This window comes from Chrysemys picta, chromosome 4, assembly GCF_011386835.1.
Source record: "Chrysemys picta bellii isolate R12L10 chromosome 4, ASM1138683v2, whole genome shotgun sequence".
Lineage (NCBI taxonomy): Eukaryota > Metazoa > Chordata > Testudines > Emydidae > Chrysemys > Chrysemys picta.
The window spans coordinates 61336446-61363883 of record NC_088794.1 but is presented as its reverse complement, the minus strand read 5'-3'; the positions used below and the strand labels follow the sequence as shown (position 1 = coordinate 61363883).

The window sequence follows — 27438 nt, the reverse complement described above, 5'->3', positions numbered from 1 at the left end:
ACAAAGACAAAGATATAAGTTTTTTCAAGAGGAAGCGTGACTCACTTGGAAATTGTAAACTTCTTATGATTAAAATTGCTAAAACAGACAACAAAAGTGCAACAGAGGCATCTTATCGAGTAAGTTACCGTATAGCGCTTGCCGGAGAAGCTCACACTATTGGAGAAACACTTATCAAGCCTTGCACGAAAGATATTGTAACGGGCATGTTGAGTGAGCAGTCTGGTAAAAAAATTGATGCTGTACAGTTGTCAAATAATACTGTTACACGCCGTATTAAAGATCTTGTCGATGACTTAGAAAAAGAGCTAGTTTGCCTACTGAACATTTGCCATGAGTATTCATTGCAGCTAGATGGGTCCACTGACATTTCAGGACTTGCTGTGCTACTAGTATTTGTCCAATATAGATTTAATAATATTATTGAAGAGGACCTGCTCTTATGTGAATTCTGCAAAGCAACACAACTGGAGAAGAAATATTCAACTGCATCAACAATTTTATCAGAAAGCATGAAATTAGTTGGGGAAAATGTATTGATGTATGTACTGACGGTGCTCGGGCAATGATCGGGAAGATGAAGGGAGCTGTAACGTGAATCATAAATGTTGCACCAGAAAGCACTAAGAGCCATTGTGTTCTACACAGACAAGCACTTGCAGTTAAAAAAATACCAGCATATGTGAAAATTGTGCTCAATGAAGTAGTACAAATTATCAATTTTGTCAAATCTCGACCACTTCAATCCAGGTTATTTAAAATTTTGTGTGAGGAAATGGGTAGTCAGCACAAAGTGCTTCTTTTACATACGGAAGTGAGGTGGCTATCCAGAGGAAAAGTGCTTGGGAGGCTTTTTGAGCTTCATAGTGAACTACTGGTATTCTTCACTTCAGATAATTCAGGACGAAAATTTAATGACTGTCTGACAAATTCCTCATGGCTAATGAGACTTGTGTATCTTGGAGATATTTTTGCAAAATTAAATGAAATTAATCTGTCGCTGCAAGGAAAGAATGTGACCATTTTTACTACAATGGATAAAATTTCGTTGTTAAAAAAGAAACTGGAATTCTGGGCATCTTCTGTAGAACAGAATAACTTCGACTGCTTCCCTACAGTACATGAATTTCTGACTGAAATAAATTCTACGGTCCATGAAGAAGTTTCCAGCACCATTTTAGAGCACTTACATGACTTGCAGGCCTCTTTATTAGAATATTTTCCTACAACTACTGATGATAATGCTTGGGTTTTAAATCCATTTGTAATTACAGCCAAACCAGTCGGCTTTACTGTGCACAATTATAAAAGTCTAATTGACTTAATTTCTTACTCTGATCTGAAACAAAAGTTTAAGGATCTACCACTGAATAATTTTTGGAGCAGCCTAATAGAAGAGTACCCTAATGTGGCTAAACGTGCAGTTCGAGTGCTCCTTCCTTTTGCTACAATATATTTGTGTGAGACAGGATTTTCGTATTATACTGCAACAAAAAACAAATATAGGAATAGACTTGATGCTGTGCCTGACATGAGAATTCAACTTTCCAGCATTATTCCTAATATTAAGCGAATTTGTGATAGAAAAACGCAGAAACACCAATCCCATTAAATCCAAATTTGTATTTCAGTTTATAAAAATAGATTTTCCTAGTAAAAATCAAATTTGTTTGGTGTTTGTGTATATATAAAAACAGGTTTTTTTAAGTACAACGCTGTTTTTAATTTTGACTCTTGCACTTGATTTTTGTACTACTTTATATGCGATTTCCAGTTAGAAATTGTTAGTTCAAGTTATTTTAAATTTGTATTTTTGCTTTGTTTTATAAAATAAAATATATTTGAGCATAAATAATGCAATTTTTTATTTGAAAACCAAACGACTACAAAATAATATTATAAGTGTTCCGTAATAAGCTAAAAAGTGTTCCGTGGCCAAAAAAGTTTGGGAAACGCTGTCCTAAACAGAGCCCTCAGCATAGTTTGTGGGAAAGTACAGGCACACAAGATGGTATCACATGATCCAGTCACATGCCCTTGCATGCTTTGATGAGTCAGTGCAGCCATTACCTATACTCTACCTAGTATCTATTACTATACTCTACACCAATATTCCACATGAGGATGGGCTACAAGCTGTCGGGAACAGTATCTCTGATGAGACCACAGCACACCTGGTGGCTGAGCTTTGTGACTTTGTCCTCACCCACAACCATTTCAGATTTGGGGACAACTTATACCTTCAAGTCAGCGGCACTGCTATGGGTACCCGCGTGGCCCCACGGTATGCCAACATTTTTATGGCTGACTTAGAACAACATTTCCTCAGCTCTCGTCCCTTAGCACCCCTCCTCACACTACATTGATGACATCTTCATCATATGGACCCACGGGAAGAAGGCCCTTGAGGAATTCCACCTGGATTTCAACAATTTCCACCCCACCATCAACCTCAACCTGGACCAGTCCACACAAGAGATCCACTTCCTGGACACTACAGCGCAAATAAGTGATGGTTACATAAACACCACCCTATACCAGAAACCTAATGACCACTATACTTACCTCATACCTCCAGCTTCCAGGACACATCACGCAATCATTTGTCAAGCCCTAAGCCAAGCCCTAAGATACAACTGCATTTGCTCCAATCCCTCAGACAGAGACAAACACCTACAAGATCTCTCTCAAGCATTCTTAAAACTACAATACCCACCGGGGGAATTGAGGAAACAGATTGACAGAGCGAGATGGGTAACCAGAAGTCACCTACTACAGGACAGGCCCAACAAGGAAAATAACAGAACACCACTGGCAATCACGTACAGCCCATAGCTAAAACCTCTCCAGCGCATCATCAACGATCTACAACCTATCCTGGAAAATGATCCCCCACTCTCACAGGCCATGGGAGACAGGCCAGTCCTCGCCTACAGACAGCCCCCCAACCTGAAGCAAATACTCACCAGCAACTACACACCACGGAAACACTAACCCAGGAACCAATCCCTGTAACAAACCCCGTTGCCTTCTCTGTCCCCATATCTACTCTAGCGACACCATCATAGGACCCAACTGCACCAGCCACACCATCAGGGGCTCATTCACCTGCACATCTACTAATGTGATATATGCCAGCATGTGCCAGCAATGCCCCTCTGCCATGTACATTGGCCAAACCAGACAGTCTATACATAAAAGGATAAATGGGCACAAAGACAACAGGAATGCTAACATATAAAAGCCAGTAGGAGAACACTTCAGTCTCCCTGGACATTCAATAACAGATTTAAAAGTAGCCATCCTTCAACAAAAAAACTTCAAAAACAGACTTCAAAGAGAAACTGCAGAGCTACAATTCATTTGCAAACTTAACACCATCAATTTGGGTTTGAATAGGGACTGGGAGTGGCTGGCTCTCTACAAAAGCAATTTTCCCTCTCTTGGTAATGACACCTCCTCATCAATTATTGGGAGTGGACCACATCCACCCTGACTGAATTGGATTTGTCATCACTGGTTCTCCGTCTCTTCATGTGCCAATATACATGTATGCCTGTATCTGCAATTTTCACTCCATGCATCTGAAGAAGTGGTTTTTTTACCCACGAAAGCTTATGCTCAAATAAATCTGTTAGCCTTTAAGGTGCCACTGGATTCCTTGTTTTTATACTCTACCTAGAATGTCCTCAGGAAAGTCCCTCAGGTGGGATGAGCTACTTTCATGGCCCATTGTTCATTGATGGGCCGTCAATTTAAACATTCCCTTCACAATGTGCTAGCTAGACTGGATGTAAATACCTTGTGGGTGTTACCACAGGAGCAAACACATTTGAAATACAGGCATATGGTCAATATTCATAACTTCAGATTCAAAAATGATACATGAATACAAATAGGATAATCACATTCAGCAAATCATAACTTTTCCATTGACAACTTACATGCAATACTTCGTACAAGATTTGTGGCAATTGTATAACAGTGGAAACAACAATGATCAACATGGTCCTGTTTTAATCATATAACATCACACCCTTCCTGTGTAAGTGTCTGTGTGAGTGCAGGACTGACAGCAGTCTACAGCTTGTTACAGCCACACAGTGTGTGTGTGTGGAGGAGGGGGGGGGCAGATTTGTATGTCAGAGGGCTCAGCAGTACCCCAGTTCCAGGTTGCATGCTGCGGATGCCTATCACAACACCATCCAGAAGAAATGAGTTGGTCCTGGTCGGGTGAGATGTCATGTACAGAACCCACGGAACTGGTGCTACTGAAAAGCCTCAGCCTGTATAGCAAGGCATGCAAAAAGAGGGATCTACTGGTTCCAACAGTGACTGTGGTACTGAAGCAAAAGAATGAACATTTGCCAGCCCCATCTACAAGTGCAGCTCCGAGCTCATTGTTGGTACTGCCTCGTTAACCTAGAGACCATTTGGCAGCGACAAACAAGCTGGGTCCTTCAGGTATTTCTGCTGGAACTCTCCAGACTCCTGGCTGTATGAAGACCTTTCTAACACCAGAGGTTAGATTCCTCCCCTACCCCACAGTCTCCATTCCTTTCTGGACCTCCCCTCCTAAGGGCCATCCTTATTCTAGCGGAGGAATTGTTAGTGATGTCTCAGGAGCAGTTCCATCTCCAGCCATTGGGGAGGAGTGACCGAATACTGATAGTATCGCCACTACCGATGGAACCATCCTTGGAGTCAGAGGAGGTAGCTGCACCAGTATCTCCGCGGAGGCACAGAACCCCTGACAGGCAGTCAAGAGGCTACAATTACCATCACTCCGCTTACAGCTCCCCCAGGGTCTTTTGGTGCAGATACCCATGGGGCCCACTGCAACTGATGAATCCCTCCTTTTTGCCTTTTTGGGCTTTTGGGACCTCTATGGCAGGCATCCAGACCCCTCAGGGTTGTACTGCATCTCCCTCTCTCATCAGCCAGAACCATGGGTGTATGAGAAGGAAGAGCCAGAACCAGTTCTGCTGGTACTGACGGTTCCAACAGGGGCTTCTTCTTCTCCAGACTCCTTTTGTCACCTTCTCCACCAGACGATTACTGTCAGTATCAGGAGCTATTATAATGGGTCACTAATGATCTACAGATCCCGTTAAAGGAGATCCAGGACCTACAACACCAGCCCTTGGACATTTTGCAACTCCAAGGACTGACCAGGGAGGCCCTCCCAATTAATGAGGCCATATTAGAACTGCACAGAATGGTTTGGTGCACACCAACATCTTATGCCCCTAAACACATTCTTATAACACTAATATCTATTTTAATAATACTAACCCACAGGTAAGCCAGACTGGTTTCCAGCTACGCATTTGTCAGTGAGGCCTGGGGCCTTGGCATGAGCTGGCAACTGGTCTGCCAGTGTCACAGTCACAATAATGGTCAGTTTCAATATTGCTCACAGTGGTTTTTTGGATAGCCCTCCCTTCCTGTTAGACAGCAGGATTACTACCAGAAAGGCCACTCATCACAGAGGAGAAGGTTCTCTGGTTCGGGATTTAACCAGCTGGCTGATTCCACCCCCTCCCCAGCCCGGGATCCAGCAAGCACCTATTTTGATACATGTCTAGGACAGTGATCCAGTGGTATTCTCTCCTTCGCCATCTTACTTGTTTGGGAACTGGCTGACTCATTTTTATGGTGTCTGGGACTTGATTACCATGAACATCTGGGTCCTAAGCACAGTCAGATCAGGTTATGCCATACAGTTCCTCTCCATTCCTCCTCCCTGACCCCTACCCTAGCTTTCTTCGTGGACTCCTCTCATGAGACACTGCTCCTCAGGCAGGTTCAGTCTTTACTGGCCTGGGGGGCTGTAAGGGGAGGTCCCTCTGGAACATTAGGGATGGGTTCTATTCCCAGTAGTTCCTAGTTCTTCTTCAAGTGCTTGCTCATGTCAATTCCATGTTAGGTGTGTGCGCATCCACGTGCATGGCTGCTAGAGATTTTTGCCTTAGTGGTATCTATAGGGCTGGCTCTGGCACCCTCTGGAGCCCCACACTCATGCACCAATATATTAGGTACCGCCAACCCTGCACCCTCTCAGTCCCTTCTTACTGCCCATGATGGTCGCTGGAATGCTGCCTTCTCTTGCAACAGAAAGTGTTAATAGTGGTTTCCCAAGCATTTCTTCCCTTCCTGAAGGACAGAGTGGTCCAAATTGTGACGGACAATACCACAGCGATGTTCTATATCAACAAGCAAGACGGAGCACACTCGACAGCACTGTGCCAAGATGCTTTCCAGTTATTGGGCTTCTGTGTGCAGCATGCCATTCATCTCGTGGCCTCAACTCCCAGGGACCAGGAATGTGTTAGCAGATCTCCTCAGCAGGTCCTTCTCCTCTTCTCCAGACGTGGTTGACATCATTCTTCAGAGGTGGGGAACTCCTCAGGTGGACCTGTTTGCATCCAGACAGAACATGAAGCTTTGCTCGATTTTGCGGGCTCACCAAAAGTTCCCTGTCGGATGTCTTCCTATCTCCATGGTCAGGGGCTTTGCTGCCAATACCACTGGTCCACAAGGTCCTCTTGAAAATCAAGTGGGACAGAACAAAGGTGATCCTGATAGCTCCGGAGTGGCCACGCCAGCACTGATTCACCGCTTTGTTAGAACTGTCAATAGCATCACTTCTGCTCCGGCCATACTTGCTCTCCCAGAACCACGGCCATCTGCTGCACTCGAACCTAGCATTCCTGCACCTGATGGCATGGCTGCTGCGTGGCTGAATGTGGAGGAGCGTGCATGCTTGGAGCAAGTGCAGCAGGTCCTAATGGGTAGTAGAAAGCCCTCCACCAGGGCAACCTACCCTGGCTAAATGAAAGTGCTTTGCACATTGGACCTCCAACTAAAATCTTTCTCCTCACTGGGCCTCACCACAGTCCATCTTAGACTACCTGTTTCATCTCAAGCATCAATGTCTGGCCTTCTCATCAAGGTTCATCTGGTGGCCATCTTGGCCTTCCACCCTCCGGTCCACGGTAAACCACTTTTCCCCCATGAGATGACAATCAGGTTCCTGAAAGGTCTAGAGTGTTTTTACTCTCAGGTTTGTGACCCTATCCCTCCTTGTGACCTGAACCTGGTGCTGGCAAGATTCATGTCCCCCTCCCCCTCGAGCCATTAGATTCTTGTTTGCTGCTGCTCCTCTTATGGAAGGTCTCCTTCCCAGTGGCGATTACTTTGGCATGAAGAATTTCAGAGATTAGAGCACTGACATTGGGAACCCCCCTATACAGTGTTTGACAAAGTCCAGCTGTGGCCCACCAAGTCTTCTTACCGAGGGTGGAATTACAGTTCTACACTAATCAGGAAATATTAAGAACATAATAATGGCCCTACTAGGTCAGACCAAAGGTCCATCTAGCCCAGTATCCTGTCTTCCAACAGTAGCCAGTGCCAGGTGCCCCAGAGGGAATGAACAGAATCAAGTGATCCCATCGCCTGTCGTTCATTCCCAGCTTCTGGCAAACAGAGGCTAGGGACACGGTTCCTGCCCATCCTGGCTAATAGCCATTGATGGACCTATCCTCCATGAATTTATCTAGTTCTTTTTTTGAACCCTATTATGGTCTTGGCCTTCACAACATCCTCTGGCAAGGAGTTCCACAGGTTGACTGTGCATTGTGTGAAGAAATACTTCCTTTTATTTGTTTTAAACCTGCTGCCTATTAATTTCATTTGGTGACCCCTAGCTCTTGTGTTATGAGAAGCAGTAAACAACACTTCCTTATCTACTTTCTTTATACCAGTCATGATTTTATAGACATCAATTATATCTCCCCTTAGCCGTCTCTTTTCCAAGATGAAAAGTCCCAGTCTTATTAATCTCTCCTCATACGGAAGCCATTGGATACCCCTATCATTTTGTTGCCCTTTTCTGAACCTTTTCCAATTCCAATATATCTTTTTTGAGATGGGATGAACACATCTGCACACGGTATTCAAGATGTGGGTGTACCATGGATTTATATAGAGGCAACATGATGTTTTCTGTCCTATTATCTATCCCTTCCTTAATTATTCCCAGCATTCTGTTCACTTTTTTAACTGCCTCTGCACATCGAGTGGATGTTTTCAGAGAACTATTCACAATGACTCCGAGATCTCTTTCTTGAGTGCTAACAGCTAATTTAGACCACATCATTTTATATGTATAGTTGGGATTATGCTTTCCAATGTGCATTACTTTGCATTTATCAACACTGAATTTCATCTGCCATTTTGTTGCCCAGTCACCCAGTTTTGAGAGATCCTTTTGTAGCTTTTCGCAGTCTGCCTGGGTCTTATCTTTAGTAATTTTGTATCAGCTGCAAATTTTGCCACCTCCCTTTTTTCCAGATTGTTTATGAATATGTTGAATAGGACTGGTCCCAGAACAGACCCCTGAGGGACACCTCTCTCCATTCTGAAAACTGACCATTTATATCTACCCTTTGTTTCATATCTTTTAACCAGTTACCAATCCATGAGAGCACCTTCCCTCTTATTCTGTGGCAGCTTACTTTGTGTAAGAGCCTTTGGTGACGGACCTTGTCAAAAGGCTTTCTGAAAATCTAAGTACACTATATCCACTGGATCCCCTTGGTCCACATGCTTGTTGACCCCCTCAAAGAATTCTAGTACATTGGTGAGGCATGATTTCCCTTTACCAATACCATGTTGACTCTTCCTCAACAAATTATGTTCATCTATATGTCTGACAATATTGTTCTTGAGAATCATAGAATCATAGAATATCAGGGTTGGAAGGGACCTCAGGAGGTCATCTAGTCCAACCCCCTGCTCAAAGCAGGATCAATTCCCAACTAAATCATCTCAGCCAGGGCTTTGTCAAGCCTGACCTTAAAAACCTCTAACAAAGGAGATTCCACCACCTCCCTAGGTAACCCATTCCAGTGCTTCACCACCCTCCTAGTGAAAAAGTTTTTCCTAATATCCAACCTAAACCTCCCCAATTGCAACTTGAGACCATTACTCCTTGTTCTATCATCAGGTACCATTGAGAAGAGTCTAGATCCATCCTCTTTGGAACCCCCTTTCAGGTAGTTGAAAGCAGCTATCAAATCCACCCCTCATTCTTCTCTTCTGGAGACTAAACAATCCCAGTTCCCTCAGCCTCTCCTCATAAGTCATGTGCTCTAGCCTCCTAATCATTTTTGTTGCCCTCCACTGGACTCTTTCCAATTTTTCCACATCCTTCTTGTAGTGTGGGGCCCAAAACTAGACACAATATTCCAGATGGGGCCTCACCAATGTCGAATAGAGGGGAACGATCACGTCCCTCGATCTGCTGGCAATGCCCCTTCTTATACAGCCCAGAATGCCGTTAGCCATCTTGGCAACAAGGGCACACTGTTGACTCATATCCAGCTTCTCATCCACTGTAACTCCTAGGTCCTTCTCTTCAGAACTGCTTCCTAGCCATTCGGTCCCTAGTCTGTAACAGTGCATGGGATTCTTCTGTCCTAAGTGCAGGACTCTGCACTTGTCCTTGTTGAACCTCATGAGGTTTCTTTTGGCCCAATCCTCTAATTTGTCTAGGTCCCTCTGTATCCTGTCCCTACCCTCCATGTATCTACCACTCCTCCCAGTTTAAGTGTCATCTGCAAACTTGCTGAGAGTGCAGTCCACGCCATCCTCCAGATCATTAATGAAGATATTGAACAAAACCGACCCCAGGACCGACCCCTGGGGCACTCCACTTGAAACTGACTGCCAACTAGACATGGAGCCATTGATCACTACCCGTTGAGCCCGATGATCTAGCCAGCTTTCTATCCACCTTATAGTCCATTCATCCAATCCATAGTTCTTTAACTTGCTGGCAAGAATACTGTGGGAGACCGTATTAAAAGCTTTGCTAAAGTCCACTGCTTTCCCCGCATCCACAGACCCAGGTATCTCCTCATAGAAGGCAATTAGGGTAGTCAGGCATGACTTGCCCTTGGTGAATCCATGCTGACTGTTCCTGATCACTTTCCTCTCCTCTAAGTGATTCAGAATTGATTCCTTGAGGACCTGCTCCATGATTTTTCCAGGGACTGAGGTGAGGCTGACTGGCCTGTAGTTCCCCGGATCCTCCTTCTTCCCTTTTGTAAAGATGGGCACTACATTAGCCTTTTTCCAGTCATCCGGGACCTCCCCCGATCGCCATGACTTTTCAAAGATAATGGCCAATGGCTCTGCAGTCACATCTGCCAACTCCTTTAGCACCCTCGGATGCAGCGCATCCGGCCCCATGGACTTGTGCTTGTCCAGTTTTTCTAAATAGTCCCGAACCACTTCTTTCTCCACAGAGGGCTGGTCACCTTCTCCCCATACTGTGCTGCCCAGTGCAGCAGTCTGGGAGCTGACCTTGTTCGTGAAGACAGAGGCAAAAAAAATCATTGAGTACATTAGCTTTTTCCACATCCTCTGTTACTAGGTTGCCTCCCTCATTCAGTAAGGGGCCCACACTTTCCTTGACTTTCTTCTTGTTGCTAACATACCTGAAGAAACCCTTCTTGTTCCTCTTAACATCTCTTGCTAGCTGCAACTCCAAGTGTGATTTTGCCTTCCTGATTTCACTCCTGCATGCCTGAGCAATATTTTTATACTCCTCCCTGGTCATTTGTCCAATCTTCCACTTCTTGTAAGCTTCTTTTTTGCGTTTAAGGTCAGCAAGGATTTCACTGTTAAGCCAAGCTGGTCGCCTGCCATATTTACTGTTCTTTCTACACATTGGGATGTTTTTTTCCTGCAACCTCCATAAGGATTCTTTAAAATACAGCCAGCTCTCCTGGACTCCTTTCCCCCTCATGTTATTCTCCCAGGGGATCCTGCCCATCAGTTCCCTGAGGGAGTGAAAGTCTGCTTTTCTGAAGTCCAGGGTCCGTATTCTGCTGCTTTCCTTTCTTCCTTGTGTCAGGATCCTGAACTCGACCATCTCATGGTCACTGCCTCCCAGGTTCCCATCCACTTTTGCTTCCCCTACTAATTATTCCTGGTTTGTGAGCTGCAGGTCTAGAAGAGCTCTGCCCCTAGTTGGTTCCTCCAGCACTTGCACCAGGAAATTGTCCCCTACACTTTCCAAAAACTTCCTGGATTCTCTGTGCACTGCTGTATTGCTCTCCCAGCAGATATCAGGGTGATTAAAGTCTCCCATGAGAACCAGGGCCTGCGATCTAGTAACTTCTGCTAGTTGCCAGAAGAAAGTCTCGTCCACCTCATCCCCCTGGTCTGGTGGTCTATAGCAGACTCCCACCAACATCACCCTTGTTGCGCACACTTCTAAACTTAATCCAGAGACTCTCAGGTTTTTCTGCAGTTTCATACTGGAGCTCTGAGCAGTCATACTCCTCTCTTACATACAGTGCAACTCCCCCACCTTTTCTGCCCTGCCTGTCCTTCCTGAACAGTTTATATCCATCCATGACAATACTCCAATCATGAGTTATCCCACCAAGTCTCTGTTATTCCAATGACATCATAGTTCCTTGACTGTGCCAGGACTTCCAGTTCTCCCTGCTTGTTTCCCAGGCTTCTTGCATTTGTGTATAGGCACTTTAGATAACTCGCTGATTGTCCCGCTTTCTCAGTCTGAGACAGGAGTCCTCCCCTCTTGCACTCTCCTGCTCGTGTTTCCTCCCTGTATCCCATTTCCCCACTTACCTCAGGGCTTTGGTCTCCTTCCCCCGGTGAACCTAGTTTAAAGCCCTCCTCACCAGGTTAGACAGCCTGCTTGTGAAGATGTTCTTCCCTCTCTTTGTTTATTATAGTTTCAACCAGTTTGCCCCGTACTGAAGTCAGGCTTACAGGCCTGTAATTGCTGGGATCACCTCTGGAGCCCTTTTTAAAAATTGGCATCATATTAGCTACCCTCCAGTCATTTGGTAGAGAAGCTGATCTAAATGATAGGTTACAGACTACACTTAGTAGTTCTGCAATTTCACATTTGAGTTCCTTCAGAACTCTTGGGTGAATACCATCTGGTCCTGGTGACTTATTGCTGTTTAATTTATCAATTTCTTCCAAAACCTCCTCTAATGATATCTCCATCTGCAAACTGGGAGCATCTCAGAGAATGCTACCATGCTACCATGGAGGTGCTGGACTTCAATCTCTTATCTAGAAGCCTAAATTTGGCCTCCAGGACCTCTCTTACCTTTCCCTATGTCAGTGGTACCTACATGTAGCACGACCGTTGGCTCCTCCCCAGTACTACACATAAGTCTGTCTAGATGTCTTGAGAGATCCCCAACCTTCGCACCAGGCAGGCAAGTCACCATGCGGTTCTCCCGGTCATCGCAAACCCAGCTATCTATGTTTCTAATGATGGAATCGCCCATTACTAATATTTGTCTCTTTCTAATAGCTGGAGTTCCCTCCCCCGGAGAGGTATCCTCAGTGCGAGAGGATACCATAACATCATCTGGAAGGAGGGTCCCAACTATGGGATTGTTTCCCTCTGCTCCAGTTAGGTGCTCTCCTTCCTCCAGACTTTCGTCTTCCTCAACAGCACAGAGGCTGTCAGACTGGGGGTGGGACTGTTCTACTATGTCCCGGAAAGTCTCTTCTATGTAACTGTCTCCCTCAGCTCCTCCAGTTCAGCCACTCTAGTTTCCAAAGCCCGTACATGGTCTCTGAGGGCCAGGAGCTCTGTAGCCCATAAGATTACTTTGCTAGCTATTCTATCCTACTAATCCTGCCAGCCGTATCAAATAATATGTTTCTTTTTCTGAATTAATCCATTTCATTCTTATATTTTATTAGTATTAATTCCTTTGAATTTAGGATGTGTTGAGGCATATGACATGTTTCCTAATAATAAGTTTTGCTTAAATGCAAGAAGCCTACCGGCCTGTAAGATCCGCTATATAGCTAAAAGTATAATCAGTTAAGAGTAAGTCAGCATAAAACCTGGTAACCTTTGGCACAGTTAAGAATGGTCCTTGAACTTTGGGGAACCAAAGGGAGGAACTATACACAACACTGAACAGGTTTATCTGGCGTCTACAACCGGTTGGTAACCACAGGGTACACCACAACTTGGAAGTCGCCAAGAGAGCCTAGGTTGACAGAATCTGCTGGAGGTGGGTAGGAATTCACAAGTTCTTGGGACGGAGTACCGCCCTGCTGAACCCAGCGTCATCCCTGGTTTGGGAGACTATCGCATAGCGCGAGGTGAACCTGTGAACCAAAGACCACATGGCGGCCCTACAAATGTCCTGAATGGGGACCTGGGCCACAAAGGCAGGCGACGAGGCCTGCTCCCACATCGAGTGTGCCCTAACAATAGGCAGTCGGGGAACACCCACCAGCTTATAACAGGAGCGGATGCACAAAGTAATCCAGTTGGACAGTCCCTCAGTGGAAATCGGCTGGCCTCTCGCGCGCTCAGCCGAGGCGACAAACAGCTTCAAGGACCTCCTGAACGGCTTGGTTCTCTCAAGGTAGAATGCCAGAGCCCGCCTCACATCAAGTGTGTGGAGGCGGCGTTCCTCATTAGTCGCGTGAGGTTTGGGGCAAAGGACTGGTAGAAAAATGTCCTGACCCATGTGGTAGGCGGAGACAACCTTCGGGAGGAATGGCCCTGAGCTCTGAGACCTGCCTGGCTGACGTGATAGCAACCAGGAAGACCACCTTCCATGAGAGGTGAGACCAGGAACATGTGGCCAGTGGCTCAAACGGGGGCTCCGTAAGTCGAGCCAGCACCAGATTCAGGTCCCACTGCGGGACCAGGGGCTTAGAATACGGGTAAAGCCAGTCCAAACTCTTAAGGAACCAGCCAGTCATAGCATGGGAGAACACCGTGTATCCTTGCACCGGGGGATGGAATGCCGATATGGCTGCCAGATGCACCCTGACCAATGAGGGTGCCTGGCCCTGGGCCCTCAGGCTGAGGAGGTAATCGAGGATAAGCTGGATCAGGGCGGCCGTTGGGGATACACCTTGGTCCGTCGCCCACCTAGCAAAACGAGTCCACTTCGCCATGTAGGAGTGACGAGTGGAGGGCCGTCTACTCTCAAGGAGGACGTGCTGAACCAGAGCTGAGCATGTCCTCTCCTCGCCATCTAGTCACTGAGCAGCCATGCTGTGAGGTGAAGAGCTGCCACGTTGGGGTGGAGGAGACGGCCCGGTCGAGAGAGCAGGTCCGGACGGAGCAGCAACGGCCATGGCGGAGCCACCGTCAGGCCCAAGAGGGTTCCGTACCAGTGCTGCCTGGGCCATGCCAGGGCAATGAGGAGGACCCTGGCCTTGTCCGTCTTTATTTTCTCTAGGACCCCGCTGATCAGTGGGAATGGGGGGAAGGCGTATAGGAATTGGCCTGACCAGGACAGGATAAAGGCATCGGAGATAGCACCCCTCCCCAGGCCCCCGCTGGAGCAGAACTGGGGGCATCGTTGGTTCTGTTGGGTTGGGCCACTTCCGGGTGTAGGGACCACTCGTGCTGAGAGGAAAAGTCCCTGCTCAAGCGATCTGCACTCACGTTCCGGGCGCCCGGTAGGTGAAAGGCTTTTAAGTGGATGTCGTGGGCTATACAGAAGTTCCACAGGCTGAGGGCTTCGTGGCAAAGGGCGGAGAATCGGGCCCCACCTTGACTGTTGATATAGAATATCGAGGCCGTGTTGTCCGTGAGAACCGTGACTGCCTTGCCCTTCAGATGCAAGTGGAAGGCCATACACGCCAGCAGCATCACCCTGAGTTCCTTGACATTTATGTGAAGGGTCAGGTCTTGCGGAGACCACAGGCCTTGGGTCTGCAAATTCCCCACATGGGCTCCCCAGCCCAGGTCCGATGCATCGGACACCAGCTCCACAGACAGGGCCCTGTTCCTGAATGGGACCCCCTCGGAGCATGTTGCCCGGTGTGGACCACCACAGTAGGGAGGCAGTCACTGAATTCGGCATGGTGAGGACCTTGTCCAACCTGGCCGTGGCTTGGGAGAACTGCAAAGCCAGCCAGAGTTGTAGGGGCCTCATCCTGAGCCTGGCATGGTGGACCACATATGTGCACGCCTACATGTGACCTAGCAGTTGCAGGCAGGACCTGGCTGTCATCACTGGGAACCTTACGATCGAGTTGATGAGCCCTTTCAGGCTCTCAAACCTGTCTGGGGGGAGAGAGGCCCTGGCCGAGGTTGCGTCCAGGAGCTCCCCAACAAACTCTATGCGTCGGACCGGGACTAACGTGGACTTGGCGTTGTTTACCAACAGGCCCAGGGCGGTGCATGTGGACAGGAGGAGTGCCACATGATCCCTCACCTGTGACCGGGAGGTGCCTTTGACCAGCCAGTTGTCCAGATAGGGGAATATCTGGAACCCCCGGTGCCTGTGGTAGGCCACTACTACCGACATGCACTTTGTAAAGACCCTGGGGGCACTGGACAGACCAACTGGGAGGACCGTAAATTGGTAGTGATTCTGTCCCACCACAAAACAGAGGAAGCGCCTGTGCCCCTCGAATATATGGATGCGGAAGTACGCGTCCTGTAGATCGAGGGCCGCGTACCAATCCGCAGGATCCAGGGAGGGGATGATGAAGGCCAGGAAACCATGCGAAACTTCAGTTTACCAAGTACTGGTTCAGACCTCACAGGTCCAGTAGGGGTCTGAGCGCCCCTTTGGCCTTCAGGATAAGGAAATACTGGGAGTAATACCCCTTGCCCAGGAACTCCTTGGCACAGCCTCGATCGCTTCCAGTTCCAGGAGCCTCCCGACCTCCTGCTCGAGCAGAGCCTCGTACGATGGGTCCCCCAAGAGGGATGGGGGCGGGGGATGGTTGGGTGGGTAGGAGGTAAACTGGAGGGTGTAACATCGGGAGATGGTGTTGAGGACCCAACAGTCCGAGGTGAGCCACGACCATTCCGGGAGGAATGCACACCATCGATTGGAAAAAGGGAGCTTTATTGGGGGTGAATCCCTGCTGGAAACTGGCGGGGTACCCCCGAGCATCCCGTCAAAACTGCCTTTTACCCACCTGCTTGCCCTTAGAGGACCCAGGCTGGGGGGCAGACCAGTATTGTCTTTGCAGGCATTTCTTATAGTCCTGTTGCTTCTTGTGGGCGGCTTCATATTTCGGGAGGGTGGCCTGGGCGGGAACCTGCTGTCGCTTAAACTTGGGTTTTGCCAGAGCAGGGACATAGAGGCCCAAGGTCTGGAGGGTCGTGCAGGTGTCTTTCATGCCATGCAGCCTTGTGTCTGTTTCCTCCACAAACAGCGCCTTTCCGTCAAAAGGGAGATCCTGCATCGACGACTGCACTTCGCTGGATAGCCCAGAGAGCAGAAGCCAGGACACCCGTCTCATGGACACCGCTGAGGCCATGGACCGTGCGGCCGTGTCCACTGCATCCAAAGCAGCCTGCAGAGACGCCCTTGCGGTGGCTGCCCTTTCCTCCTCAAGCGCCTTAAACTCCTTTCTATTGTGCTCCCGGAGGAGCCCTCGAACTTGGGGAGGGATCCCCAGAGATTAAACTTGTAGCGACCCAGGAGAGCCTGATGGTTTGCTACCCTCAGCTGGAAGCTTGACGACGAATAAATTTTTCTCCCGAAAGCATCCAGCCTCTGAGAATCTTTATTCTTTGGGGTCGGGGCTGGCTGTCCCTGTCGCTCCCTGTAAGTCTTGATGGGCCCGGTAGTCCTCCTGCAGGACTGAGGGGGGCAGGGCCACAATGAGCTCCTCAGGATGGGGCAAGGAGGCTGGTGCGGTGCTTTGGGTGTTGGCTGGCACTGGAGGATCCATCATCTGGTCGGACTCTGGGCATGGCACTGAGGAAGCGGGGCCCGTCGACCCTTTTCTTGGCAGCCTAGGGATGGAGGCCAATGGTGCTTCCGACACCCCAGCCACCGAGCGAGCCCCCACCGGGGGCTGTGCCAGAGGCCACAGTGCCAGCCATGGCGCACAGTGCCATTGCACTTGCTGAGGCACCGGCGGGGCTGGCCAATTGGGCTGGCTAGCCTGGCCTGTAGATAGGCAACCGTGAGTGGAAGTAGGGCTGGCATACGACATGCTGCTGCCTCCGGACCGGGAGTGGCTGCGGTGTCGGGATCTACGTCGACCATGGGACCGTGACCTCGAGGTGGGAGAAGGGCACTGACTGTAGTGGCTGCTCCACGAGTGATCTCGACGGGCGGACCTGAAATGGCGAGGAGCCAGCGATCGACGCTCAGAGCTATGGTGCCTTGGCGGAGACTGGGAGTGGGAACGGTGTCGACGGTCATGCTGCAACCGAATGCAGTACCGCCTTCGAGACGAGGATCGTTGGCGACATCCGCCACGGTCCCGTCTCTACTCGCTCCGTGAAGACGAGCGGTGCCGGGAGTCCCAATCGGATCGCACCCATCCAAACAGTCTGGCCAGCGTTGAGGGCGATCCACATGGATTGAGCCCTGAACGGTCACTGGGCAGTGAGCGGTGTCGGGAACATTCCCTCAACAGAGACCAGTACCGGACCGGCGGTGACTGCAGCGATCCCAGCGGTGGCTTGCCTCTGGAGCGTGGGGCTGACATCGGTGGCGCTCCCAGCACCGGCATGGACATGACGTCCTTAGCCACCTGGAGGGCTTTGGGCATAGATGGCATCTGGACATCCTGAGAGGCTTGCTCCGAAGGGGCCAGGCTACTCCGCTATGCATGAGTCAGAGGCCTAGGGCCCAATTGGAACCAAGGACTACCCAACATGGGTCTAGTCTCTGACCCCGACTTCCCTCGGTGCTGTTGTGAAGAGGGAGTCTTTCCGGTCCTCTTGGCATGCCCCGTGGAAGGGGAGCAGTGCCAACTAATTGAAGGTACTGGAGGGTCTCCACGCACCGACGACGTGGTGCTAGGTACCGGATCGGAGCAGTGGGCCAGGGTCGGGGCCAGCACCAACTCCATCAGGATGTCCCGGAGTCTAATGTCCCTTTCTTTTTTAGTCCGGGGCTTGAACGACTTGCAGATCTTACACCTTTCGCTGATACGGGTTTCTCCCAAGCAGCGCAGACAGTCTGTGTGTGGGTCACTCCTTGGCATAGAACGCCTACAGGAGCCACATGACTTAAATCCCGGGGCACGGGACATGCCCCAGCCCAGGCTCACCAACTGACTAAACTTCACTGAAAACTAAACTGACTACAGGTCCTACTGAATGAAGAGTTCTGGGGACAAGCTGCAGCAAGGCTGGAGCTGAGCAGTTCCGACGCACCTTCACTTATACCGCACCAGGCAGGTGCCACTCCAGAGGTTGCAGGGGGCACTCTCCCCCACCCCCCATGGATAATGCTATGGGAAAAACGTCCGGCACCAGTGTACGTGGCGAGCACGCACACCTACTGTGGAATAGACATGAGCAATCACTCAAAGAAGAACTTTAAATACAAAAATGATACATGCATACAGATAGCATAATCATAACCAGCAAATCATAACCTTTTCATAGACACCTTACTTGATCGCCTTTGTACAAGTTTGGTGCCACTACAGGACCTTGTTTGCAACAATGATCTATACGGTCACAGTTCATGTCAATAACATTACACCTTGCCTAGCAGGCCGCTAGGCTCAGCACACACATGGTCAGCACACGGGCCCCCTAACAAAAAAACAGAGTACACGGTATATTTCAGTCAAGCAGCAAGCACACCACAAGCACAGATACACACACAACAGGCAACAAACTTACCCCAAAGATCATGTAATCTCTCTTCCTTCACCTGGAGAACTCTCTCACAAAACTCCCATTAGCTGCTCCTGTTCACTAGCTCCTCTGGTCGCTTAGGAGTGGGCTTTTTATATTCCTACCAGTGTTTTTTTCCAAAACCTCACAAATCCAGCAAGGAACGCAGGTTGCATACTCTGGATATTAGACGGGTGCTGGCCTTCTATATTGAGAGAACCAAACCCTTCCATAAGTCGACGCAGCTCTTCATTGCAATGGCAGACAGGATGAAAGGTCTGCTGGTTTCCTCCCAGGGAATCTCCTCGTGGATAACTGCTTGCATCAAATTCTGCTATGAGCAAGCGGGGATGTCACTACCGGCTATTGTGATAGCCCATTCCACAAGGGCACAAGCTTTATCGGCAGCTTTCCTCATTCAGGTACCGATCGAGGACATCTGCAGAGCCACTACCTGGTCTTCAGTCCACACCTTCGCGTCCCATTATGCCATCACCCAGCAGGACCGGGATGATGCCAGCTTCGGCAGAGGAGTGCTGCAAACAGCATGTCCGTGAACTCTGAGCCCACCTCTAGGGATACTGCTTGTGAGTTACCTAACATGGGAATTAACATGAGCAAGCACTCAAAGAAGAAAAAATTGTTACCTACCTTTTGTAACTGTTGTTCTTTGAGATGTGTTGCTCATGTCCATTCCATGACTCACCCTCCTACCCCATTGTTGGAGTTGACAGCAAGAAGGAACTGAAAGGGTGCAGGGCCAGCAATGCCTAATATACTGGCACATGAGCTCCAGGGGCCACCAGACCCAGCCCTACGAATACCACTAAGGCAAAAATCTCCAGCAGCCGTGCATGTGAGCGTGCACACACCTAACATGGAATGGACATGAGCAACACACCTCGAAGAACAACAGTTATGAAAGGTAGGTAACTGTTTTTTCCCAAGTCCAAGGGAGGAATGAGACCTATCGTTGACCTCCCTGATGTCAACAAATAAGCTTCCTCACCTTAAATCATGATGACTGGTTTGCTGCCCTTGACCTGCAGGACACTGATTTCCATGTAGCAATTCTCTTGAGCCACAGTAGGTTCCTCAGGTTTGTTGTGGCTGGCCTGTATGCTGTGCTGCCTTTTGGTTTGTCTTCCTCTTCCTGGGTTTTTACCTAGTGTATATTGTGGTTACAGGATACTTCACGAAGAGGGAAATTCATATCTTCCTGTATCTGGATGATTGGTTATTGAGGGGCAAGTCCAGTGAGGGAGTCTTCTCACTTCTTCACTTCACACTATGTCTACTTGATTGTCTAGGTCTCATCCTAAACTGCAGTCAGTCAGCATTGGTTCCAACTTGAAGAATCAAGTTCATTGGGTTCCTGATAGACTCTACAAGTTTGAGAGCATTTCTACTGACTCAACAATTCCAGGCAATCCACCACCTATGTCTGGAGCTGCAGTCTCAATCCTTAACCACAACCTGGGTATGCTTGAGGTTGCCAGGCCTTATGGATGAATGCACGTAGGTAGTCCAATATGCCAGGCTGCGCCTGTGTCCTTTTTCAGATGTGGCTGAAGTTGGTCTGCTATCAGAATCATCACCCCTTGGACAGGTTGCTCCGACTCCCCTGCCGATCCTGGACTCCTTACAGTGGTGGATGATTCAGCAAAATGTATGCCAAGACATTTCTTTGTCTCAATCCCCACCAACCACCAGTCATTGATAGCTCCTGAATAGGTTCGGGAGGGCATCTAGGGTCGCTGAAAACTCAAAGTGTGTGGTCAGAACAGTACACTTCCTGGAGCTTCGTGCCATCTAGAATGCCTGTCAGACCTTTCAAGATCACATCAGGGACTCAGCAGTTCTCATACTCACCGACAATACCATTGTGATGTTTTATGTGAACAGGTGAGGGGAGGGGGTGCACACTCCAATGTGCGGTGTCAGGAGGCTATCAGCCTGTGGTAGTTTTGCATCAGGGAAAATATTACCCCCATGGCCAATCCCTTACCTGCCGTCCAGAATCCCCTGGAAGATCACCTGAGCAGACATTTCTCCCTGAATTTTTTCTTCATGGTCCCTGAAGCCCAGGGTCCCGTGATCCATCTTTCCAGTTTGGAGCATCCTAATGGTCAATCTGTTCGCCAGGAGAGACCAGAAGAAATGCTGTCTGTTTTGCTCCTGAGCAGGGACTCAGACCTGGCTCTTTGATCAATGCTTTTCACTTGAACTGGGAATTGGCACTCCTGTGTGTGTTTTCCTCCGATTTTGGTCATCCCACAGGCCATTCTCAAGCTAAAACTGGACCATGTCAAGCTCACTCTCATTGTTCCAACCTGACCTCTTTATGTTATTAGTTCAACTTCTCATATCCCTTCCTCTTCATTATGACCTGATTCAGCATCATGGTCAGGTTTGCATCCAATGTTCAGCTCCCTGCATCTCACAGTATGTATGCTGCATGGTTAGAGGAAGAGGAGGAATGATATTCAGAGGCAGTACAGCAAATCTTGCTCAATAGTAGGAAGCCTTCCAACAGAGCAGCTTATTCAGACAAGTGGAAGTGGTTCTTGATATGGTCATTAGATTGGGGAGTTCAACCAAAGCTGGCTTGTATACAGGACATCTTGGAATACCTGTTATACCATGAGACTTCTGGTCTTGCGAATAATTAATTGAGAGTCCACCTGGTGAGGATTTCAGTGTTGTATCAACCCATCCATGTGAAGTTGGTGTTTTCAAACGCCATATCAGTGAGGTTCTTGAAAGGAGTCACTCAACTCCACCCAAAAATTAAAGAGATGATTTCTTTGTGGGACCTTAACATTGTCATAGTGGCTCTTATGGGACCTCTGTTCGAGCCTTAGGCAATGTCTTCTTTCTCCCTTCTGTGTCAGAAAACTAACCTCCTTCTGGCTATCATGTCTGCAAGGAGAGTGAGTTGCAGCTTTGATGGCGGAGCACCCTTACATGGAAATTTCTAAAGACAAAGTAACTTTGCGCCTGTAACCTAAAGTTTTTATCCAAAGTGTTTTCCCAGACTCACTTAAATCAAGCTATAGAGCGCTCTTCCCTAAGCCTCACTGAACCTCAGAGGAACATCTTCACATACTGGATGTCAGGTGATGTTTAACTTTTTATCTTGCTAGGACCAAACCTTTCTGCTCCTCATCTTGTTTGTTTTTCATATACAGACCGATGATGGGCCAAGGGTCTCTTTGCAGATGATCTCCAGGGGGATAACTTCCTGCGTTATGACAGCATACAAAGTAGCCTAGGCTATACTTCCTCAAAGGGTGCTAGCTCATTCCATGGGTGCCCAGGCGAAATTGATGGCATTTCTAAGTGACATTCCTATATTAGACATTTGCAGGGCTACCACTTGGTCCTGTGTGCATACTTTTACAAATCACTATGTTATTAATATTGCATCCCAATCTGATGCAAACTTTGGGGAGGCAATCCTGCAGTCCTTGTTTAAATAGATTCTGAGCCCCATCTCCTATGCATACTACTTGGGAGTCACCTACGTAGAATGCACGGCTGCATTACACCTCGAAGAGAAAGAGTTATGTGTATGTAGGTAACTGTTTTTCCATCTAGCGAGGCCTAATCCAGCTGGATGCAAACTGACTACAAAATACTCCTGTCACAGATCCAGCCACCAGACAGCTGTGGGGGGAAATAAAGCCTCTGGATCCTCTGGTGTTTTAAGACTCCAGAGCCTGAACAGTCCAGGCACTGTCCCAGTCTTTGGGCTCCTAGGCCATTCTCTTGGGGTGTCAGACCCTCTATTTAGCACCCCCTCCTGAAAGCTACCATCACATGGCTCAGCAGCCCACTCCCTGGAACAAATGCTGGCTTCTTGGACTCTCTGTTAGCTTACACACCCTCTCCCAGAATCCCACCGAAGGTGTGAGCCTGCTGGGCTACAGTTCAACTCTCTCAGGGGTGACATGGTAGGTTTAGCATAGAATCGTAGGACTAGAAGGGACCTTGAGAGGTTATTTAGGCCTTGGCTACACTTGCAGATGTACAGTGCTGTGAGTTAAACCTGACTTCGTACAGCTGAGTAGGGAAAGCGCTGCAGTCTGCCCACATTGACAGCTGCCCAGTGCACTGTCGTGGCCACATTTGCAGCATTTGCTGCGCCACTGGGAGCGGTGCATTATGGGCAGCTATCCCACAGAGCACCTCTTCCCATTCTGGCGCCGTGGGTTGTGGGAAGGGGGCGTAGGTGCGGGGCATTCTGGGTCCTGTCCCAACGCCCCATGATGCATCGCTTCGCATCCCAGAAATCTCTTTGTTTCTGTCCACCTTTGGCGCCATCTTTCAACGGTTTCTGAGCAGCGCTATCTGTCTGCGGGAAATGGAGCCTGAACTGCTGAGGCATATGCTGACTTATCTCACCAGCACGGCATGTTTGGCTGTCAAACTATTCCTTAAGATCCAAAGTGACAGTGAGAGTGAGGAGTCCGACGATGTTATTGAGCCGCGTAACGCGTACGACACGAAATTGCTTGTGGCATTCACGGACATGCTCAGCACCGTGGAACGCCGCTTTTGGGCTCAGGAAACAAACACCGAGTGTGGGATCACATCGTCATGGAAGTCTGGGATGACGAGCAGTAGCTGCAGAACTTTTGGATGAGAAAAGCCACTTTCATGGGACTGTGTGAGGAGCTCGCCCCTACCCTGCGGCGCAAGGACACAAGATTGAGAGCTGCCCTGCCAGTGGAGAAGCGGGTGACTATTGCAATCTGGAAGCTGGCAACTCCAGACAGCTACCGGTCGGTCGCAAACCAGTTTGGAGTGGGAAAGTCGACCGTTGGAATTGTGTTGATGCAAGTTTGCAGGGCCATTAATCGCATCATGCTCAGAAGAACTGTGACTCTGGGTAACGTGCATGACATTGTGGCTGGCTTTGCACAAATGGGGTTCCCTAACTGTCGAGGGGCGATAGATGGGACGCACATTCCTATTCTGGCACCACCCCACCTAGGATCCGAGTACGTTAGTCGGAAGGGGTATTTCTTTATGGTTCTCCAGGCGTTTGTGGATCACCGTGGGCGTTTCATTGACATTAATGCAGGCTGGCCCGGAAAAGGGCATGACACACGCATCTTTCGGAACACTGGCCTGTTCAGGAAGCTGCAAGCTGGGACCTTTTTCCCAGACCGGAAGATCACCGTAGGGGAAGTCGAAATGCCCATTGTGATCCTTGGAGACCCCGCTTACCTTTTAATGCCGTGGCTCGTGAAACCCTACACAGGGAGTCTTGACAGCAGCAAGGAGCGGTTCAACAACAGGCTGAGCCAGTGCAGAATGACTGTGGAGTGTGCTTTTGGCTGTTTAAAGGGCTGCTGGCGCTCTCTGTATGGGAAGCTGGACCTGGCTTAAAACAGCATCCCCGCAGTTATATCCACGTGCTGTGCCCTGCATAATATTTGTGAAGGGAAGGGTGAAAGCTTCACTCAGGCATGGACCTCCGAGGTTGAACACCTGGAGGCTGAATTTGCACAGCCAGAGAGCAGGCTATTAGAGGGGCCCAATGCGGGGCTGCAAGGATTAGGAATACCTTGAGGGAGCAATTTGAGGCTGAAAGCCACCAGTAATGTCTGGTGCCCTGCCCGGGAGTGAAGTGCAGTGGTTCCAATATGAGTAGTAATCTGAGTTTACTACGTATGATGCACTGACTTGCAGTGCCTGTTGCTTTCCTGGGCTAAGGTAGCTTTTACTTTATGCAATAATAAAGAATGTTTTCAAAGCAAAGAAATCCATTTATTGAAAAGAAAATTCATTTATTGAAAAGAAACACTGCTTGGGAAACAGAAAGGGCAAGGGGGTGGGGTGGGGAATGGTACAATCACAGATTTATGTATGTCCTGTTATCACGCTCAGTTGTCCTGTGTAGGAATGTGTTGCTCCCTAATCACAAGCCTTGAAGAACGGCAAACTGTTCCCTTGGCAATGAGGCAGGAGTGACCTTGTTCTAGCGCCTATGTTTGGGAAACTTATTTGGCTGATTTGATTGTTTCCTCGCAGCTGGCATTCACGCGCTCAAGAGATGGGTTTGTTATCTTATGTGCATGTATACTGCCTGGCCTTTTTATGCGCAGGAATGTAACCACTAAGAAGTGTTGTAAACAAAGTAAGTAAAGAATAAAAGCCCCAGAAAAAGTTCCTGGAGGTAGAGGGGCTTTTCGGCTACCACAGACCTGGTGTTCTGTTTCCTTTCCTGCGTCGTCACCACAGCTGGTGACCCCGACGTGATAACCCCCTACTCACCGGCTGGATATGCCGAGCGCGCCCGCGGCTGTTTGCCGCCCCTTATTCGTGAGTATGGGGGGCGAACTTTCCAGTGCCCAGAAGGAGCACACAAGAGAGTTCAAGATTACACGGCAGCGATCATGCATCGTTGTCCCGGTCGCTCATATTGAGGACCCCCTAAGGGAAATAGATCGCCAGTGCCCCTGGTATCCAGACTGCGGGTCGGTATGGCTTCTTGACTGGAAAACAGGTTGGAAACTTTGAGGGCATAGAGGAAGGAAAGGAGTAAGTAATTATAGGCATGGGGATTTCAAATCCCCAGGATGATAATTGGAATGGTAAAATGTGTATGAGACAGAGTTTTTGTACCAAGGTGCAAAGCTCTCCTTTATTCTGCAGAATAAAGCAACTCCTCCTTATCCCTGTCTGGCTGTTATTGGCTCTCAGCTAGGTGGACCCGATATTTCGGTAACAGTTTCTGGTGACTCCGCCGGGACTCTCCTGGCTCGGACATTGGACTCTGGACGGCTGCGGCGAACTGGGAACGGCGCCAACGGGGTGTTTCGCCCCTTTTCTCTGCTTCACCGCAGCCCCTGGGGTTCGTGCTCCGATAAGGTGAGTCCTAATAGGATAAGGAGACACTCTCTGGTAAAACCCTCTAAGGATAGCTCTTTGAATTATATGTTAAGTAAATGGCCTTTACCCGGTGTTCAAAAAGAAATAGTTACACCTTGTGTAGAAATGGATGTGGCTAGTGTTGTGGAAATTGAATTGTGGAGAACATGTGCAGTATATATTGTAGTAGAGGTATAAGAAATGCAAACCTACCAATATAGGTTGTGTTGTCTTGTTCAGATCACTGTGTGTTTGAAAGCAGGAGTTAGAAGTAAAAGGCAATCAAAAGTCCGGGAAAGTTAATTGTGTCCCTTTTTAAGTAAGAATCTTTAAGCCGTGGATAGCTTTGGATCTGGAAGCAAGCCAGAAAGCATCTGTATTAATGCAATTTTCTAACTAATAAGGTAGTAGCCACTGAAACCTGGGCTGCATATGAAACAAATACAAGGAAATATGTGGTAATTCCTCTGTTTTGCCTAAAATCAACAAGAGTATGTGTAATAAAGTAAATATTTTAAGTAATGACTGACTGCTCAGAAGGGGTAGACCTCGGTTCTTTTGTCTTTCAGATCATCAGGGAAAACGGATGCCAGCTGAATAGCATTCGATGTACCATGCATTTACTGGTACAATAGGAATTATTTTTGTGTTCTTTGTCCTGTCTTGTGATGTTTGTCTTGTGGCCAGAATTGTTGGATTTAATATTTTCATAGGACAGTCTAGCTCAAATTTAAATAGAAGGGTTAAATCAAAAAGCAGATACTTGTTTTATTCAACTTGGAATACAAAGTGTTTGGATAAATCAGGAAAATGTGATATACTAAAGTCTGATATATTTGCTTAAGTAAGAAAAAGACACTTCATTGGCCAGATTTTTTAATTGAAAAATTGTTGTTAAAATTTGCACACCAACAGTCTTTGGAAACAAGGACATGGAAGGTTAACCCACTCCCCATATTGCCCATGGGATCCTTCTGGCTACCTCAGATTTCTAGCCAGAGGGCTGGGGAGGGAGGAAAGCGATTGGACACCAGAGGTTGTACCAAGTGGACTCCTCAAAAGTGGGTGTGCTTGTCCCGGTTTGTTGCTCCAAAGCTCTGTAATAAAGTTATTTTACTGGAAGAGTGTACATGGCATACATTGAATAATAAGACTAATGTACTGTATAATGGCAATGTGTATGCGTTCATTGTTGGAAAAAAGTGTATAAGTGAAGAGTGAAAGTTTCCTTTGTAGGTTAAAAGAAGCCGAGAAAGGGAGAAGAGGAAAAAGCACGGAATGAGTTAACTGAGGAAAAAATAGCTAGCAAGCTCAGTCCAAAGATAAGACCTGGCTGACAGCCACGAAAAGGGGGGGCCTGAATGTGCCCAAGCAACTGAGATCTGCAAAACACTGCCAGGCACTAATGAAATGTGTTAGGTTTTTTTTTTCACAGATAAAAGAAGTGCTATCCAAAGACCCTAGCAGCCCTGCCATTTATTGAAACAAGGAAACTGAGTCTATGTAAAGTCCATCAACGAAAGACTGCTTTGGCTCCACACTGGAAAGGCCCTTTCCAAGTCCTGTTAACCACCAACACTGCTGTGAAGTGCCAAGGACTGCCCACCTGGACCCATGCTTCTCACTGCAAAAAGACCCCTCCACCTGGAGAGGATTCTCCAGCTGCTGATAAGCCTATTTCTCCTTCTAGCTCTGCTGTGTCTTCTGGACAGCAGGAAAAAGAAAGAAAGGAAAAAGGAAAAAAAGACAAGGTGAAGTGCTAGTAACCTCTCCCTTGTCCACTGACAGACCTACTGTTGCTTTGAATTTTTCTAAAAGACACAAAACCATTACAGGGTGATGTGCTAGTAACCTCTCCCCTGTATGATGCTAAACCACACTGTTTCAAGAGAAGAGAAGAAGGA

At 48.1% G+C, this 27438-nt stretch overlaps 1 protein-coding gene across 2 annotated transcripts in view; it reads left to right on the top strand.

Annotated features, from left to right (window-relative positions):
- Positions 1–27181, top strand: part of IPO9 (importin 9) — a 257420-nt gene extending 230239 nt beyond the window's left edge. For both annotated transcript variants that reach the window (XM_065595104.1, XM_065595109.1), the window contains one exon: positions 26104–27181. In XM_065595104.1, the coding sequence (XP_065451176.1) occupies positions 26104–26169 (66 nt within the window). In that variant the 3' untranslated portion in view covers positions 26170–27181. The remainder of the gene's footprint in view (positions 1–26103) is intronic.
- The last annotated feature ends 257 nt before the right edge of the window (positions 27182–27438 follow it).